At 36.8% G+C, this 20,796-nt stretch overlaps 1 protein-coding gene across 2 annotated transcripts in view; it reads left to right on the top strand.

Moving 5' to 3' along the window:
* LOC117324977 overlaps positions 1 to 18,682 on the top strand; it is a 41,681-nt gene extending 22,999 nt beyond the window's left edge. For both annotated transcript variants that reach the window (XM_033880828.1, XM_033880829.1), the window contains 7 exons: positions 369 to 504; positions 4,214 to 4,253; positions 5,262 to 5,416; positions 6,907 to 7,366; positions 8,241 to 8,347; positions 15,624 to 15,926; positions 17,368 to 18,682. In XM_033880828.1, coding sequence (XP_033736719.1) covers positions 369 to 504; positions 4,214 to 4,253; positions 5,262 to 5,416; positions 6,907 to 7,366; positions 8,241 to 8,347; positions 15,624 to 15,926; positions 17,368 to 18,201 — 2,035 coding nt within the window. In that variant the 3' untranslated portion in view covers positions 18,202 to 18,682. The remainder of the gene's footprint in view (positions 1 to 368; positions 505 to 4,213; positions 4,254 to 5,261; positions 5,417 to 6,906; positions 7,367 to 8,240; positions 8,348 to 15,623; positions 15,927 to 17,367) is intronic.
* Positions 18,683 to 20,796: the final 2,114 nt, after the last annotated feature.

Here is a 20,796-nt window from a genome sequence, read left to right as displayed (position 1 = left end):
TTCAAGGAATTAAACATTAAAATAACTATTCATTTCTTTGATTATTTGTTAACTATTACTTTCTTAATGCTTTATATATGTTATATATAAGTATTAAATCAATCCTGCTGTGAAAGGAAACGATCACAAATCTCAGTCAAATCACATCCATTCTGACTGGGAAAAGGCTTGTACTTGCGTATAGTGCGCAGTGGTCTTTTTCACTTGTCAATTTTTGAAAAAAAGTGCGCACTATACGCGAATATTTACGGTACTTACCAAACTGAAGATAATGTTTCAGTGTGAAGATTTGATTTGAATATACTTCCTACGTCTTACTGAATTTTAACTTGGGCAATTATAATACATTTATACAATTCCTGTTTCAGATCTTATGAGGAACAGCTTCCTGTGATGTTGTTGAGGTTTGAGACATTGATGCACTTCGGAACGAAGAAAATAGACAAAAAGCTGTACAATTTAGGGGTGGTCATATTGAGGAAACTATTATGTTTATCTAGAAAGGTATTGTGATTAATTTAGTGTACAACTTGAAATGTTTATGTGTTCTTTTTTTTTTTAGCTCACCTGGACTGAAGTTCCGGTGAGCTTGTTAGCTCACCTGGTCCGAAGGACCAAGGTGAGCTTATGCCATACCGTGGCGTCCGTCGTCCGTCCGTCGTCCGTCGTCTGTCGTCTGTCGTCCGTCCGTCCGTCAACAATTGACTTCTTCTTCATAACCACTGATCAGAATTTGACCAAATTTGGTCAGAAGCATCCCTATGGAGCCAAATGTGGTCATTTGGGCTATATTTATAAAAACAACTTCTTCTCTGAAACTGAACAAACGATATTGCTCATATTTGCCTGGTAGCAACACTATGGGGTGGAGATTCAAAATTGTACAAATGGTGTGGCTGACCCCCGGGGGGCCTGAGGGGTGGGGCCAAGAGGGGTCAATTTGGCTAAATTGATATGAACAACTTCTCATCTGAAACTAAGCAATATATATTGCTTAATTTTGACTGTGAGAATCCCTTTGGGGTAGGGTTTCAAAATTGTACAAATGGTGGGGTCTACCTCCCTGGGGGCTGACGGGCGGGACCAAAAGGGGTCAATTCGGCTAAATTTATATAAACAACTTCTTCTCTGAAACTAAGCAATAGATATCACTCATATTTGCCTGGTAGCAACCCCCTAGAGTAGGGATTCAAAATTGTACAAATGACAGGACTGACCCCCAAGGGGCCTGAGGGGCGGCATCAAAAGGGGTCAATTTGGCTGTATTGATATAAGCGACTTCTTCTCTGAAACCGAGCAAAGGATATTGCGCCTATTTGCCTGGAAGCAATCACTGTGGGGTGGGGATTCAAAGTTGTACAAATGGTGGTTCTGACCCCCTAGGGGCCTGAGAGGCGAGGCAAAAATGGGTCAATATAGCTATATTGATATTAACGACTTCTTCTCTGAAACTAAGCAATGGATATCACTCATATTTGCCTGGTAGCAACCCCCTAGGGTAGGGATTCAAAATTGTACAAATGACAGGGCTGACCCCAGGGGACCTAAGAGGCGGGGCCAAAAGGGGTTATTTTGGCAAAATTGATATAAACAACTTTTTCTCTGAAAATAAGCAATGGATATCTTTAATATGTGACTGGTAGCATTCACTTTGGATTCAAAATTGTACAAATGATGGGGCCAACCCCCTGGAGGCTGAGGGGCTGGGCCAAAAGGGGTCAATTTGGCTAAATTGATATGAACAACTTCTCTGAAACAGCTCATATTTGACTATTAGCATCCTATTGGGGTAGGGATTCAAAATTGTATAAAGGAAGGAGCTGACCCCCAGAGGGCAGGGTTACAAGGGGCCAATTGCTCTAAACAAGATCTTCTCTGAAACTAAACAATGGATATCACTCACATTTGTGTGGTAGCATCCCTATGGGGTCACGCCAAAAGTCAATTTCATTTCATGGATTAATGTACCTTTTGGCATTTTTAGTATTAAAATAAAACCAATGTACATGTACCCATATAAAATGCTTATGATATATATTGACATAGCAATACCAGCGACAAATATGCTTAAGCATCATTCTTGTTTCATATCTCATGAAACCAGGTGAGCGATACAGGCCCTCTGGGCCTCTTGTCATGGTGCGGCGTCAGTCGTCCATTCATCAACATTTGCTTCAAAACGCATTCGCTACAATTTACAAACAGATTTTGCATAAATGGTGCCTCTGACCCCAAGGGGCCGGAGGGGCGGGGCCCAATCGGGGAAATTGAGGCAATTCCTTTAAATCGCTATTTGTCATAAAGTTATGGATGGATATGAACCAAATTTAGTCTAAAAGATCCTTGGGGGAAAGGAAACAGATTTTGCATTAATGATGATTCTGACTCCAAAGGGGCCAGAGGGGTGGGGTCCAATAGTGGAAACAGGTAATTTCTTTTAATCGCTACTAGTCATAAAGTTATGGATAGATTTGAACCCAATATGGTCAGAAACATCCTTAGGAAGTTTATACACAAGGAATGTTTCATGATAAACGGTAGTGTGTTATCAGCTGCAGTAGGATTGGTGTGGCTTGTTATCAAATATAGGGTTATAGATATCAGTAGGATTGGTGTGGCTTGTTATCAAATATAGGGTTATAGATATCAGTAGGATTGGTGTGGCTTGTTATCAAATATAGGGTTATAGATATCAGTAGGATTGGTGTGGCTTGTTATCAAATATATGGTTATAGATATCAGTAGGATTGGAGTGGCTTGTTATCAAATATAGGGTTATAGATATCAGTAGGATTGGTGTGGCTTGTTATCAAATATAAGGTTATAGATATCAGTAGGATTGGTGTGGCTTGTTATCAAATATAGGGTTATAGATATCAGTAGGATTGGTGTGGCTTGTTATCAAATATAGGGTTATATATATCAGTAGGATTGGTGTGGCTTGTTATCAAATATAGGGTTATATATATCAGTAGGATTGGAGTGGCTTGTTATCAAATATAGGGTTATAGATATCAGTAGGATTGGTGTGGCTTGTTATCAAATTAGGGTTATAGATATCAGTAGGATTGGTGTGGCTTGTTATCAAATATAGGGTTATAGATATCAGTAGGATTGGAGTGGCTTGTTATCAAATATAGGGTTATATATATCAGTAGGATTGGTGTGGCTTGTTATCAAATTAGGTTTATAGATATCAGTAGGATTGGTGTGGCTTGTTATCAAATATAGGGTTATATATATCAGTAGGATTGGTGTGGCTTGTTATCAAATTAGGGTTATAGATATCAGTAGGATTGGTGTGGCTTGTTATCAAATATAGGGTTATAGATATCAGTAGGATTGGAGTGGCTTGTTATCAAATATAGGGTTATAGATATCAGTAGGATTGGTGTGGCTTGTTATCAAATATAAGGTTATAGATATCAGTAGGATTGGTGTGGCTTGTTATCAAATATAGGGTTATAGATATCAGTAGGATTGGGGTGGCTTGTTATCAAATATATGGTTATAGATATCAGTAGGATTGGTGTGGCTTGTTATCAAATATAAGGTTATAGATATCAGTAGGATTGGGGTGGCTTGTTATCAAATATAGGGTTATAGATATCAGTAGGATTGGTGTGGCTTGTTATCAAATATATGGTTATAGATATCAGTAGGATTGGTGTGGCTTGTTATCAAATATATGGTTATAGATATCAGTAGGATTGGTGTGGCTTGTTATCAAATATAGGGTTATAGATATCAGTAGGATTGGTGTGGCTTGTTATCAAATATAGGGTTATAGATATCAGTAGGATTGGTGTGGCTTGTTATCAAATATAGGGTTATAGATATCAGTAGGATTGGTGTGGCTTGTTATCAAATATAGGGTTATATATATCAGTAGGATTGGTGTGGCTTGTTATCAAATATAGGGTTATAGATATCAGTAGGATTGGTGTGGCTTGTTATCAAATATAGGGTTATATTATACCAGTAGGATTGGTGTGGCTTGTTATCAAATATAGGGTTATAGATATCAGTAGGATTAAGATAAATGTTGGTGTGGCTTATTTGTTATCAAAGAGAAGGTTATATATATAAGATAAAGAATAAACTCACAATGTGGCTTGGTGAATACTGCCTTTAAGATTTACACAGTATTAAGAGATGATTCTTAAATAAATTGTAACATTTTAATACAGAGATCTACAAATTGTTGTTTCAGTACTCTGTCATTGGTTGTAACAAGGTCCTGGACAGTGAAGGTAGCTATGTGTTTTATTGTTTTTATTATGCCTCAAAATATGTATGTTTTTGTGTGCGAGTTTTCAGCATACTTTTACTTTTGAGTATCTTATGAGAGTCTTTGCAATGGGCCGTTATCATTTATCACAGTCCAAACAGTTGGTTCCGTTAGACCCAGGTTGTTCCCGACATAAGGACAGACCTGGTGATGGTATGCTGTTTTCAGATGAACTTTTGAATTTTCAATGCTGAGTGTATTAACGTTGGCAGGTCCATCAAGATGTATGCCTGAAATATTACATTAAAAAAAAAAACAATTTAATCCTCATAAATGAACAGGCCCATGGTTTAGGTTTTTCTTATCAATGTGTGATTTAATGAATTCTAATATAAATTTAAGATTCTATTTCAATAACACAAGTCAAATATTCAACCAGAAAACATTAAAGCAAATTAATATCTCCGACAAAGATCAGTCATGAAAAAAAAAAGGAATTATAATAAAGAAGACAATTTACAAAAATTAAAAATATTTATGTGGAATTTAAAAACATTTCCCAATTAACCATTGTCACACAAAACAATATACCACGGGTCCATCGTGTAGTAATGTCCTTTATGTAAAATATTTATGTGGAATTTAAAAACATTTCCCCATTGTCACACAAAACAATATACCACGGGTCCATCGTGTAGTAATGTCCTTTATGTAAAATATTTTAGTGCATACCATCATTACCTGACAAGAGAAAAAGAAGATATTGTTAATGAATGGTTTATTGAGATGAATTCAGACCTTGTTGAGATGTGTTGATTACGCAGTTTGCAATTACATGAGTTCTCAAAAGTAATTGATGGTACCTTATAAAAATCTGAATTTATTTTTCCGTTTTCTTGTTAATGATTGCTTTTTTAAAACAAATGCACGCAGAATGATTATTTTTCCTTTGAAGTGTTTATGTACAGAAATAAAAAAAATTCAATTGATTTAATCTAATCTTATGCTGAATTACTACTGTTGGTTTCAGCCTCATCCTCAGAAAGTGATGAATCAGAGAATGACTGTGTTTCCAGTGCAGTGCCCATGAAGCGATCACGTAAACAAAAAAACAGACCAAAGAAGAAACCCTGCTCTGTGCCTCGTCTAGAAACCATAGAGGTCGATATGGAGGGCATGTCTAAGGTGGTGTTCTAGATTTAATATGTCAGGTCAAAGGTCATGTTAGGTTTCTCATAGAAGAGATATGTAATACCATGTTGTTTAAAAATATCAATGATGGGCCAAGGCTCAGATACTGATTTTGCATATTAGAATAGATTTCCAATTTACTCTATAACTTTGGTTGGTTACATTTTCCGGGGAAGGTTTTGCCTCACCACTGAAAAATTCATGAAGTGAGCCAAATAGGGTCAAATTAGCTGAAATTTCAGAAATCTTCTGCTCAAGAACAAAATAATCAAATACTTTTCATAGATGGAAGGGTCTTAAGTTGCTTTACTAAAATTGTGAATTTCATGACCCTGGAGAGGTTTAACTTTACTATAATTTTTGATTTATAAAGGAAAAATCACATTTGTTTCATTTCTATTGGAATTCATTCTTAAGTGGTATACATTATTAGCATGGGATGACAGTTTGATGGTATGCACATGTTGGCCCTGACAGACCCCCGGGGGCTGAGGCCAAGGCCAAAAAAGGTGAAATTAGCTGAAATTTCAGAAATTTTCCTCTCAAGACCCAAATAAATAATAGGTGGAAAGGTTTTATGGTGCTTTATCAAAATTGTGAATTTCATGACCCTGGGGTCTTAACAGTTTGGGAAGGAAGTTTGCAGTATGCAATTATTGGTCCCCAGGGGCTGATGGAAGGGATCAAAAAGGGTCAAATCAGCTTTGATTTAAAAAAAAAAAAAATTGTATACCCCCACAACGAAGTTAGGGGGGGTATACTAGAATCAGGTTGTCCGTCCATCCGTCCATCCGTCCGTCCGTCCGTCTGTACACACATTTTGTCCGGACAACAATGAAACTTTACACAAATATTAATGATCATGTGTAGATGTGCATGCCACTTTCTTTTTCTGAAAATTATGGTTGCTATGGCAACTGGACACTATAAACAGGTTTGCCGATAAGAATCATAACTTTAAGTTTGTCTGGACAACTCCTCCTAGTTCTAGTTAATGCCGGCATCAACCCATCATTCCATCCACATCACAATTTCCAAACAATAACTTATTATGAATAAGTTCAAATGGACCAATTAAATTCAAACTTAGTTGGAGTGTTTGCTTGAGATTTCATTTTGGGTTCAAAGGTCAAAGTCACTGTTCCTGTTAATACTTTGTTTCAGCTCATTAACTTGAGTTCCCCTGAGCAGATCACCTTGTTCTGATCACCATTTCAGTGCAAAAGGACCGATCATCCTCACACTTCACACACTGCTTTTGTATCAGAAGTGTTTGTTATTAGGGCCCGGTTTGGGTGCCCTATAGTAATCATTAGGTCCGTCCGTTTGTCCGCCCACCCGCCCACCCTGACCTGTCAGTTTTCTAGTTTTCTTTTCAAATCAAAAGTTCAAAGTCAGATAGACATCATCTGTAGTCTCAATCAACACCTGCTCTAGTACATGATGTAATGGAGGATACTGATTTCCTATGTTGTGTTCTACAGGCCCAGATTTCCTATGGTCTACTGTACGTCTGCTACACACTCTACAAGATAGAAGACCTAGTCAGTTTAGGGCTTGAGGGATTTCCAGTAATCTTGGAGGCTACTTTCCGTGCCATGGAGCTTGGCAGGTTCAGAGCAATTGCCCCAGAGGATGCAATTTCAGTCAAAGAATACAACTGGCTTGTATTCCTAGACAAAAAGATACAGGAGTCGTACTTCAAGCTTGCAGACACAGATAGTACCATACATACCTTACAGGAACAGGCCATTCAGAAGTACACCTCAGCACTACAGGAACATCAGGGCAGTTTCTATGGTGATAATTACCCTGTTGGTTTGCTCAGCCTCTTTCTGCATGAATCCCTAATAAGTGACAAAGTTGCACAGACCTTATCATTGGAGGCTGCTTGTCTCAGTACCTGTCCACTGAAGAACCTGACAATACCGACACATCATTTATGTAAGTGTATCTGTTAAAGATATGTTCACTAATTGACCGTAAAATCTATATGGTTGTTATGTACACTGTAACTTATTTAATTGTATTTGGCCCACCATCATCAGATAGGGAGCTATTCAAATTGCCCTAGGTCCGTGGTCCTTAATCGGTGGTCTGTCATCCACCATGCATACAGTGATCCATTAAATTTTGATTTTGAGAATTGATGATTACTATTTCTTAAAAGGTCGGTATGTTTCTCAAATTTCACATCTAGGTTCCCCTTGGTCCCTATTGTGGGCACCTCCGGGATCTCTTGTATGAAGAACTTTATAGAGACTATTATTTACAATTACATTAAGATGTACAATAGGGATAAAACAGGTTCAAGGCCACTGTTTCTAATTATAGATCTGGGTATACAATTATCATTGTCAGAAACCTTCAAGACTCTGCACTTTCTGTTGATTGGCTATCCAACAATGTACTGACCTGTCCTATCTAGAACCTTGTCATACTAAAAAATAAAAAAATGTTGCTTTCAATATTTTTAGGTCACCTGAGCTTTGCTCTACCGAAAATGTTAATTTCATTACCCTTGCATGGTCTCATGTTTGCACCTGGGGATGCGGTAAACTTTACTTTAGTTTATGTAAGGAAATCACATTTTTTACTATGATTTGTTGGATTTCTATTGGAATTCATTCTAATTTGTTTAACATTACCAGCATGGGATGACAATTTGATGGTATGTACATTTTGGCCCTGACTGACCCCCAAGGCTGATGGGCAGAGCAAAAAAGGGTCAATAAAATTAACTTAAATACTTCAAAACTCAGGTGACCATTAAGGCCCATGGACCTCTTATTAATTATTTTGACATTCCTCATTTCAGACGAGAGTAATAAAGAGGATATGAAGAGCAGGTGGACATCGATCATTAAGAAAATATTCTATAGTTTTCTTGACGACAAAATAAACAACAACCATGTCATATCAAAGGTAACTAACAGCAACACTGTCATATCAAAGGTAACTAACACCAACACTGTCATATCAAAGGTAACTAACACCAACACTGTCATATCAAAGGTAACGAACACCAATACTGTCATATCAAAGGTAACTTACACAAACACTGTCATATCAAAGGTAACTAACACCAACACTGTCATATCAAAGGTAACTAACCAACACTGTCATATCAAAGGTAACACCAACACTGTCATATCAAAGGTAACTAACACCAACACTGTCATATCAAAGGTAACTAACAACAACCATGTCATATCAAAGGTAACTAACACCAACACTGTCATATCAAAGGTAACTAACACCAACACTGTCATATCAAAGGTAACGAACACCAACACTGTCATATCAAAGGTAACTAACACCAACACTGTCATATCAAAGGTAACTAACCAACACTGTCATATCAAAGGTAACTAACACCAACACTGTCATATCAAAGGTAACACCAACACTGTCATATCAAAGGTAACTAACACCAACACTGTCATATCAAAGGTAACTAACCAACACTGTCATATCAAAGGTAACTAACACCAACACTGTCATATCAAAGGTAACACCAACACTGTCATATCAAAGGTAACTAACACCAACACTGTCATATCAAAGGTAACTAACACCAACACTGTCATATCAAAGGTAACTAACACCAACACTGTCATATCAAAGATAACTAACACCAACACTGTCATATCAAAGGTAACCAACACCAACACTGTCATATCAAAGGTAACTAACACCAACACTGTCATATCAAAGGTAACTAACACCAACACTGTCATATCAAAGGTAACGAACACCAACACTGTCATATCAAAGGTAACGAACACCAACACTGTCATATCAAAGGTAACTAACATCAATACTGTCATATCAAAGGTAACTAACACCAACACTGTCATATCAAAGGTAACTAACATCAATACTGTCATATCAAAGGTAACTAACACCAATACTGTCATATCAAAGGTAACTAACACCAACACTGTCATATCAAAGGTAACTAACACCAACACTGTCATATCAAAGGTAACTAACATCAACACTGTCATATCAAAGGTAACTAACATCAACACTGTCATATCAAAGGTAACTAACACTAACACTGTCGTATCAAAGGTAACTAACCAACACTGTCGTATCAAAGGTAACTAACACCAACACTGTCATATCAAAGGTAACTAACACCAACACTGTCATATCAAAGGTAACTAACACCAACACTGTCATATCAAAGGTAACTAACACCAACACTGTCATATCAAAGGTAACTAACACCAACACTGTCATATCAAAGGTAACTAACATCAACACTGTCATATCAAAGGTAACTAACATCAACACTGTCATATCAAAGGTAACTAACCAACACTGTCATATCAAAGGTAACTAACACCAATACTGTCATATCAAAGGTAACTAACACCAACACTGTCGTATCAAAGGTAACTAACACCGACACTGTCATATCAAAGGTAACTAACACCAACACTGTCATATCAAAGGTAACTAACACCAACACTGTCATATCAAAGGTAACTAACACAGACACTGTCATATCAAAGGTAACTAACACCAACACTGTCATATCAAAGGTAACTAACACCAACACTGTCATATCAAAGGTAACTAACACCAACACTGTCATATCAAAGGTAACTAACACCAACACTGTCATATCAAAGGTAACACCAACACTGTCATATCAAAGGTAACTAACACCAACACTGTCATATCAAAGGTAACACCAACACTGTCATATCAAAGGTAACTAACACCAACACTGTCATATCAAAGGTAACACCAACACTGTCATATCAAAGGTCACTAACACCAACACTGTCGTATCAAAGGTAACTAACACCAACACTGTCATATCAAAGGTAACTAACACCAACACTGTCATATCAAAGGTAACTAACACTAACACTGTCATATCAAAGGTAACTAACACCAACACTGTCATATCAAAGGTAACTAACACCAACACTGTCATATCAAAGGTAACTAACACCAACACTGTCATATCAAAGGTTACTAACACCAACACTGTCATATCAAAGGTTACTAACACAGACACTGTCATATCAAAGGTAACTAACCAACACTGTCATATCAAAGGTAACTAACACCAACACTGTCGTATCAAAGGTAACTAACACCAACACTGTCATATCAAAGGTTACTAACACCAACACTGTCATATCAAAGGTAACTAACACAGACACTGTCATATCAAAGGTAACTAACACCAACACTGTCATATCAAAGGTAACTAACCAACACTGTCATATCAAAGGTAACTAACCAACACTGTCATATCAAAGGTAACTAACACCAACACTGTCGTATCAAAGGTAACTAACACCAACACTGTCATATCAAAGGTAACTAACACCAACACTGTCATATCAAAGGTAACTAACACCAACACTGTCATATCAAAGGTAACTAACACTAACACTGTCGTATCAAAGGTAACTAACACTAACACTGTCGTATCAAAGGTAACTAACATCAACACTGTCATATCAAAGGTAACTAACATCAACACTGTCATATCAAAGGTAACACCAACACTGTCATATCAAAGGTAACTAATACAACACTGTCATATCAAAGGTAACTAACACCAATACTGTCATATCAAAGGTAACTAACACCAACACTGTCATATCAAAGGTAACTAACACCAACACTGTCATATCAAAGGTAACTAACACCAATACTGTCATATCAAAGGTAACTAACACCAACACTGTCATATCAAAGGTAACTAACACCAACACTGTCATATCAAAGGTAACTAACACCAACACTGTCATATCAAAGGTAACTAACACAGACACTGTCATATCAAAGGTAACTAACACCAACACTGTCATATCAAAGGTAACACCAACACTGTCATATCAAAGGTAACTAACACCAACACTGTCATATCAAAGGTAACTAACACCAACACTGTCATATCAAAGGTAACTAACCAACACTGTCGTATCAAAGGTAACTAACACCAACACTGTCATATCAAAGGTAACTAACACCAACACTGTCATATCAAAGGTAACTAACACCAACACTTTCATATCAAAGGTAACTAACACCAACACTGTCATATCAAAGGTAACTAACACCAACACTGTCATATCAAAGGTAACTAACACCAACACTGTCATATCAAAGGTAACTAACACCAACACTGTCGTATCAAAGGTAACTAACCAACACTGTCATATCAAAGGTAACTAACACCAATACTGTCATATCAAAGGTAACTAACACCAACACTGTCGTATCAAAGGTAACTAACACCAACACTGTCATATCAAAGGTAACTAACACCAACACTGTCATATCAAAGGTAACTAACACTGTCATATCAAAGGTAACGAACACAAATACTGTCATATCAAAGGTAACGAACACCAACACTGTCATATCAAAGGTTACTAACACCAACACTGTCATATCAAAGGTAACTAACACCAACACTGTCATATCAAAGGTAACACCAACACTGTCATATCAAAGGTAACTAACACTGTCACATCAAAGGTAACGAACACAAACACTGTCACATCAAAGGTAACTAACACCAACACTGTCATATCAAAGGTAACTAACACCAACACTGTCATATCAAAGGTAACTAACCAACACTGTCACATCAAAGGTAACTAACACAGACACTGTCATATCAAAGGTAACTAACACACTGTCATATCAAAGGTAACTAACACCAACACTGTCATATCAAAGGTAACTAACACCAACACTGTCATATCAAAGGTAACTAACACCAACACTGTCATATCAAAGGTAACTAACACCAACACTGTCATATCAAAGGTAACTAACACCAACACTGTCATATCAAAGGTAACTAACACCAACACTGTCATATCAAAGGTAACTAACACCAACACTGTCATATCAAAGGTAACTAACACCAACACTGTCATATCAAAGGTAACTAACACCAACACTGTCATATCAAAGGTAACTAACACCAACACTGTCATATCAAAGGTAACTAACACCAACACTGTCATATCAAAGGTAACTAACACCAACACTGTCATATCAAAGGTAACTAACCAACACTGTCATATCAAAGGTAACTAACACCAACACTGTCATATCAAAGGTAACTAACACTGTCACATCAAAGGTAACGAACACAGACACTGTCACATCAAAGGTAACTAACACTGTCACATCAAAGGTAACTAACACCAACACTGTCATGTCAAAGGTAACTAACACCAACACTGTCATATCAAAGGTAACTAACACCAACACTGTCATATCAAAGGTAACACCAACACTGTCATATCAAAGGTAACGAACACCAACACTGTCGTATCAAAGGTAACTAACACCAACACTGTCATATCAAAGGTAACTAACACCAACACTGTCATATCAAAGGTAACTAACACCAACACTGTCATATCAAAGGTAACTAACACCAACACTGTCATATCAAAGGTAACTAACACCAACACTGTCATATCAAAGGTAACTAACCAACACTGTCATATCAAAGGTAACTAACACCAACACTGTCATATCAAAGGTAACTAACACCAACACTGTCATATCAAAGGTAACTAACACCAACACTGTCATATCAAAGGTAACTAACACCAACACTGTCATATCAAAGGTAACTAACACCAACACTGTCATATCAAAGGTAACTAACACCAACACTGTCATATCAAAGGTAACTAACACCAACACTGTCATATCAAAGGTAACTAACACCAACACTGTCATATCAAAGGTAACTTACACAAACACTGTCATATCAATGGTAACTAACATCAACACTGTCATATCAAAGGTAACTTACACCAACACTGTCATATCAAAGGTAACTAACACCAACACTGTCATATCAAAGGTAACTAACACCAACACTGTCATATCAAAGGTAACTAACACCAACACTGTCATATCAAAGGTAACTAACACCAACACTGTCATATCAAAGGTAACTAACACCAACACTGTCATATCAAAGGTAACTAACACCAACACTGTCATATCAAAGGTAACTAACACCAACACTGTCATATCAAAGGTAACGAACACCAACACTGTCATATCAAAGGTAACTAACACAGACACTGTCATATCAAAGGTAACTAACACCAACACTGTCATATCAAAGATAACTAACACCAACACTGTCATATCAAAGGTAACTAACACCAACACTGTCATATCAAAGGTAACTAACACCAACACTGTCATATCAAAGGTAACTAACACCAACACTGTCATATCAAAGGTAACTAACACAAACACTGTCATATCAAAGGTAACTAACACCAACACTGTCATATCAAAGGTAACGAACACCAACACTGTCATATCAAAGGTAACGAACACCAACACTGTCATATCAAAGGTAACGAACACCAACACTGTCATATCAAAGGTAACGAACACCAACACTGTCATATCAAAGGTAACGAACACCAACACTGTCATATCAAAGGTAACTAACACAGACACTGTCATATCAAAGGTAACTAACACCAACACTGTCATATCAAAGGTCACTAACACCAACACTGTCATATCAAAGGTAACTAACACCAACACTGTCATATCAAAGGTAACTAACACAACACTGTCATATCAAAGGTAACTAACACCAACACTGTCATATCAAAGGTAACTAACACAAACACTGTCATATCAAAGGTAACTAACACCAACACTGTCATATCAAAGGTAACTAACACAAACACTGTCATATCAAAGGTAACGAACACCAACACTGTCATATCAAAGGTAACTAACACTAACACTGTCATATCAAAGGTAACTAACACCAACACTGTCACATCAAAGGTAACTAACACCAACACTGTCATATCAAAGGTAACTAACACTGTCATATCAAAGGTAACTAACACCAACACTGTCATATCAAAGGTAACTTACACTGACACTGTCATATCAAAGGTAACTAACACCAACACTGTCATATCAAAGGTAACGAACACCAACACTGTCATATCAAAGGTAACTAACACCAACACTGTCATATCAAAGGTAACTAACACCAACACTGTCATATCAAAGGTAACTAACACCAACACTGTCATATCAAAGATAACTAACACCAACACTGTCACATCAAAGGTAACTTACACTGACACTGTCATATCAAAGGTAACGAACACCAACACTGTCATATCAAAGGTAACTAACACCAACACTGTCATATCAAAGGTAACTAACACCAACACTGTCATATCAAAGGTAACTAACACCAATACTGTCATATCAAAGGTAACTAACACCAACACTGTCATATCAAAGGTAACTAACACCAACACTGTCATATCAAAGGTAACTAACACCAACACTGTCATATCAAAGATAACTAACACCAACACTGTCGTATCAAAGGTAACACCAACACTGTCATATCAAAGATAACTAACACCAACACTGTCCTATCAAAGGTAACTAGCACCACCACTGTCATATCAAAAGTAACTTACACTGACACTGTCATATCAAAGGTAAATATGACCGGCTTAGTCCTCCAAGATGACTATTTGTTTTTAGGGAAATATCCATTTTTCGCTCTCTGGTCCTGTGATCATGACCCAACAACTTAACCTGAGTTTTTTTTTTTTGGCCCTGACACATACACTACTAAAAATGTACAGATTTTCGAGCATCCTTGGTCGAAATGGAACCAATTTATTATAAACGATGGGTCTGGCCTGCTCCCCCAGGGGCCTGAGGTGCAGGGTCCATTAGGTGAAATAGAAAAAAAATCTTGCTAACCTCTTTAGGAATGAAAGAACTTGGTCTATTTTTCATCTGAAGCATCATTTGGTGAAAGAAACCAATTTTTTATAAATAGCAGGTCTGGCTTCTCCAGAAGCCTGAGGGGTGGTGCCAATGTGGAAAAAGCAAATTCTTTTAAATCCTACTATAGAAATGTAAAGTGTTTACCTGTATCCAATATCCAGGTGAGTGTTACAAGTCCCCTGGGCTTCTTAAAATATTGTTTTCTTTTACTAGGTACATTATTTCTGTGTTTTTAAAAGCCATAGCTCAAAAACTGTTTCTGGAATCTCAACAAACTTGATATACATTTCAGACATAACTTTAACCATTTATAATTTACTGTGAACGGAAATGTTTGTCAACAAAATGAAACGACTCGCACAGCATATTAATCCCAGGAATTGATTTGTTGCAGTTTCTGACCTACACGGAAAGTATAGACGATGTAGAGTATGCCTTTCTCGTCTACGATGTACTGAAGCAATATCAGAAAGAATTTACCTTACTTGAGCAAAAGGTCTCCTGCATCAAATTTCTAATGCAGTTGGTCAAGCTTAGCAACAACTCCTCTGATTTCCTGGGATCAAAGGACATGCTCTGTACCTCATTTGTAGAAATAGGCCTGCAAATTCAGGTGGAGTTTCTTGGCTTGATTCTTCCAAACTGGCAGGAGTTGTGTCTCTTCTTCTGCACGAGGGACCTCACACGAATCATAAAGGTAATTAATGCTCTTTATGTGAATGCAGCCCCCAAATACATATATATATATGTAGTAGTTACCTTATCCATCCATTCATCCACATAACTTTTAAATTGATTTAAATTGATTTCCTTCAAACTATTGTAGGCATACTTATATTGGGGCACTCAAATTTGAGAGCATTTCGAAACATTAACAGATTAGTGCAATGATAAGATTAATGTGACCAAATTAACTTTGATGTAAATATAAGTATTGCATGTATATAGTCATAATGTGATATGAAACACGACTCATAATGCCAAGAAAAAGACTTCCAGTGGAACATCAGAACTATGTTTGAGTACAGTTTGTAAGATATCACTCTGTGATCACTGATAAATATATGCTCATGTAGAAAAGGGTCATTATGGTCTGTGACACCAGGAAAACATCAAAACAATGTGATGAAATATAAAGGGGAGATAACTCATCTTTATGCGATAAAAAGAAAAATGACAATAATGTGTTGTAATACTTTTATTTTCATGATCAGGTAATATTTTTAATTTATTCTTCTATTATCTAGTATCTATAATAATCTATCACTGCAAGAAAGGTTGCAGAGATATGACTTCATTAAAGGCAAATAGTTTTATGAAAGGAAAATATTTGAATTTCCATATTTTGGTGAAATTTTACGTGTAGGTAGACTTTCTCAACTAAAACATGATCATGAGTCATCCTGTAAACACTAAATATTTACAGAGAACAGTGGCATTATTTCACCTTCATTTCGAAATAATCACTTTTTGAAAAAAAAATATAAATATTGGGAAATTTTGCATGAAAAGCAAATTATATATAGTAATTTTGCAAAATAAACAAACAAATAGTCGTACAAGGTCATGCAAGGATAATTCATGTCAAGTTTTAAGACAATCAGTTCATCATTTCCTGACTGTGTCATATCCCCTTAAATGATATGCTCCTGACAAGAAAAGTATATACAAATGTAACGATAAGTTTGTTGTTAAAATTCATTTTTTTGCATTCTGTCTTCGTATGTGATATTTGTCATTGTACAGGTACGGTATTATCTGTAAACTTTTGTTTGTCCGGAGATCTCCTACACTTATAGACTGATCTCTTTGAAACTCGGTATGCATTATAATCATGATATATAGTTGTGTTTCCCATAGAGGCATTTTGATTGGACTATACATTAAAAAAATCATTGCCCTTGGTTTACATAGTTATTTTATTTTTTGTCTGGAAATCTGCTCGTACATTTTTTAACCAATTTCTTTGAAACTTAGTAGACTTTTTAACCATAATATCCATATTACATATTTGTTCTATGTCAAGATATGGACTGTAATAACCTATTTGTTCTGTGTAAAGATACGAACTAAGATTATCTATCTGTTCTGTGTAAATATATGAACTGTGATCATGTATTTGTTCTGTGTGTTTTAAGGTCATGGAAGGCTATATGGTGAGTGATGTCACTTTACCAAAGGAGACGACTGACATGTTACTCCAGTACTTTGAGGCCCCCTTCGAACATGATGAGGAGTGCAGTGAATTCCTTAAAATTGTCCATGATGAGGTGCTAAGGCATGAGGCCCTACAGAAGGTCATCTACAACAACAAGAACTACACTCCTACTGCTCTCTTACTGTTGGCCAAAATCGAACATGACCAAATGGACTCATCCACATTACCATTTGGAGATATATTTTCTGAAAACGTATTCCTTCTGATACAACAGGCTTTCAGGAGGCTCAGAGAGTCAAATAACGATGCTAACGAGGAAATGGAGTCATCATTTTCGGTTGACCTAAGGGTCCATCTGCTATGGTTTTTTGAAAAAATTTCTGATTGTGACAAATGTGGTAACTATGGGAACGATATTGTCACAGGCTCACAATTCTCCACTGTCATGGATGACTTAGCAGCTACTATCAGACATGACTCCCAGCTACTGGTTTCTTTCTTCAGTGAAATGAAAAAATCTGAACCACTTTTTGCTTGTGCAAAACGAGTCCTTGGGGAGCACTTGATTGGTAGCTACAAGAGAAGATTTCAGACACGCCTACGGACTTGTGGCAGATGTTCATATGAATATGTTCTCCAAGAAATGAAAGAGGCAAGAAACCAATGCATGCAATATGTTGACAATGGAAGTGCTTTGTTTAAAAAGAATGTGACTGACCCCATCAGACGACTTCATCGTGGCAAAAAGAAATTTCTAGGCCTGATGGATTCTAAATTCCCAGAGCTACGCCAGGATACTACATGTAGTACATAAAGTAACGGGGATGTATAGGACGGTATGAAAGTGATGGTGCTTCATCCAACTAATACGGGATGATATGCTCTAATATGGGATGATATGCTCTAATATATATATATCATCCAACTAATACAGGATGATATGGGATGATATGATCTATATACATCATCTAACTAATATGGGATGATATGATCTATATACAGGTATATTTGATATTTCTAATACAGGTTTTGCCACAGGATGGTACTACAATTAATATTTGCTGGAATTTTATTTACACATGTGAATAAAGAACAAAATCTTAATCAAAGAAATCCAGAGCTATCAAAGAATTATACATTCTGATAAAGTATAATCATGTGATACATTTTTCATTCTCAAATAATATATTCCTTGTGAACTTTGAGAAACAGATTGAAATAATTTTTAGTTTATTTTGATCAGTTAAATGTGTATCTATTGTTATAATATGGTTTACAAAAATGTGTATTGTATATAACACTTTACAAAAATGTGTATTGTATTTTTAGCCCACCATCATCAGATGGTGGGCTATTCAAATCGCCCTGCGTCCGTGGTCCGTCGTCCGTCCCTCCGTCCCTCCGTCCGTCCGTCCGTCCGTAAACAATTCTTGTTATCGCTAATCCTCCGAAAGTACTGAAGGGATCTTTCTCAAATTTCATATGTGGGTTCCCCTTGGTGCCTAGTTATGCATATTGCATTTTGAGACCAATCGGAAAACAACATGGCCGACAGGCAGCCATCTTCGATTTTGATAATTGAAGTTTGTTATCGCTATTTCTGAGAAAGTACTGAAGGGATCTTTCTCAGATTTCATATGTAGGCTCCCCTTGGTACTTAGTTATGCATATTGCATTTTGAGACCAATCGGAAAACAACATTGCCGACAGGCAGCCATCTTCGATTTTGATAATTGAAGTTTGTTATCGCTATTTCTGAGAAAGTACTGAAGGGATCTTTCTCAGATTTCATATGTAGGCTCCCCTTGGTACTTAGTTATGCATATTGCATTTTGAGACCAATCGGAAAACAACATGGCCGACAGGCAGCCATCTTCGATTTTGATAATTGAAGTTTGTTATCGCTATTTCTGAGAAAGTACTGAAAGGATCTTTCTCAGATTTCATATGTAGGCTCCCCTTGGTACTTAGTTATGCATATTGCATTTTGAGACCAATCGGAAGACAACATGGCCGACAGGCAGCCATCTTGGATTTTGATAATTGAAGTTTGTTATCGCTATTTCTGAGAAAGTACTGAAGGGATCTTTCTCAGATTTCATATGTAGGCTCCCCTTGGTACTTAGTTATGCATATTGCATTTTGAGACCAATCGGAAGACAACATGGCCGACAGGCAGCCATCTTGGATTTTGATAATTGAAGTTTGTTATCGCTATTTCTGAGAAAGTACTGAAGGGATCTTTCTCAAATTTCATATGTAGATTCCCCTTGGTGCCTAGTTATGCATATTGCATTTTGAGACCAATCGGAAGACAACATGGCCGGCAGGCAGCCATCTTGGATTTTGACAATTGAAGATTGTTATCGCTATTTCTGAGAAAGTACTGAAGGGATCTTTCTCAAATTTCATATGTAGGTTCCCCTTGGTGCCTAGTTATGCATATTGGATTTTGAGACCAGTCAGAAAACAACCTGCCCGACAGGCAGCCATCTTGTATTTTGACAATTGAAATTTGTTATCGCTATTTTACAGAAGGTACTGAAGGGATCTTTCTGAAATTTCATATGTAGGTTCCTCTTGGTCCCTGGTGTTGCATTTTGGGACCAATCCGAAAACAACAGACAGCCATTATCGCCAAATCTTAAATTTTATATATAGGTTACCCTTGTTTGAAAAGTACTAGAGGGCTGTTTCTGAATTTACACAGATTAGTAAGACTTAGAGGAAGGGAAAAGTAGAGAAAAGATCAATCTGACATGGAACCTATAAAGATCATTCAATGGTGGGCACCAAGATCCCTCTGGGATCTCTTGTTCATTTCAACAAATTTTATTGTTTTTAAAAAAAACAATTGGATTGAACATCAGGCTTAAGCCTATTTTAAGTTCTCTCCGTATTATAATAATATTAACAAAATAAAAACATCCGGTATTAATAGCATACAATGTAGAGTAATATATAGTATTACACACACACACACACACACACTCGCACATGTTATACATGTATATGTACAGGGGAAAGAAATTCAAATACTCTATGTATATAAACAGTGGGTTTTCCATTACTATTATGATTAGAATTTATAGATTTGTTTGATATTGCAATGTTATCTGCATGGATGGGAGGCAGGTGCCTAGTCAAACCAAGAGTTTCCGACAAAAATGTCCATGAGGTGCTTACACCCAGTAGTCATCCACTCATGGCTGAATACACACCTGCCCCCCAACCCAGGCAGACACTATGCACATATATGTGTTTTTAACTTTTTCTTTCCAGCTTAGAATAATTACGGTAATTATAAACTCAGAGTATTAAATGGTTTAGTATTACTCATCCAAAACAGGGTCACCTACACAGATTCTTGCGCAAAACTGCACAGACATGAACAAAATTTTTTAAGATG

The sequence above is a fragment of the Pecten maximus genome, chromosome 4 (assembly GCF_902652985.1).
Source record: "Pecten maximus chromosome 4, xPecMax1.1, whole genome shotgun sequence".
NCBI lineage: Eukaryota > Metazoa > Mollusca > Bivalvia > Pectinida > Pectinidae > Pecten > Pecten maximus.
The sequence above is the reverse complement of the archived record's forward strand: the minus strand, read 5'-3'. Positions and strand labels throughout refer to the sequence as shown.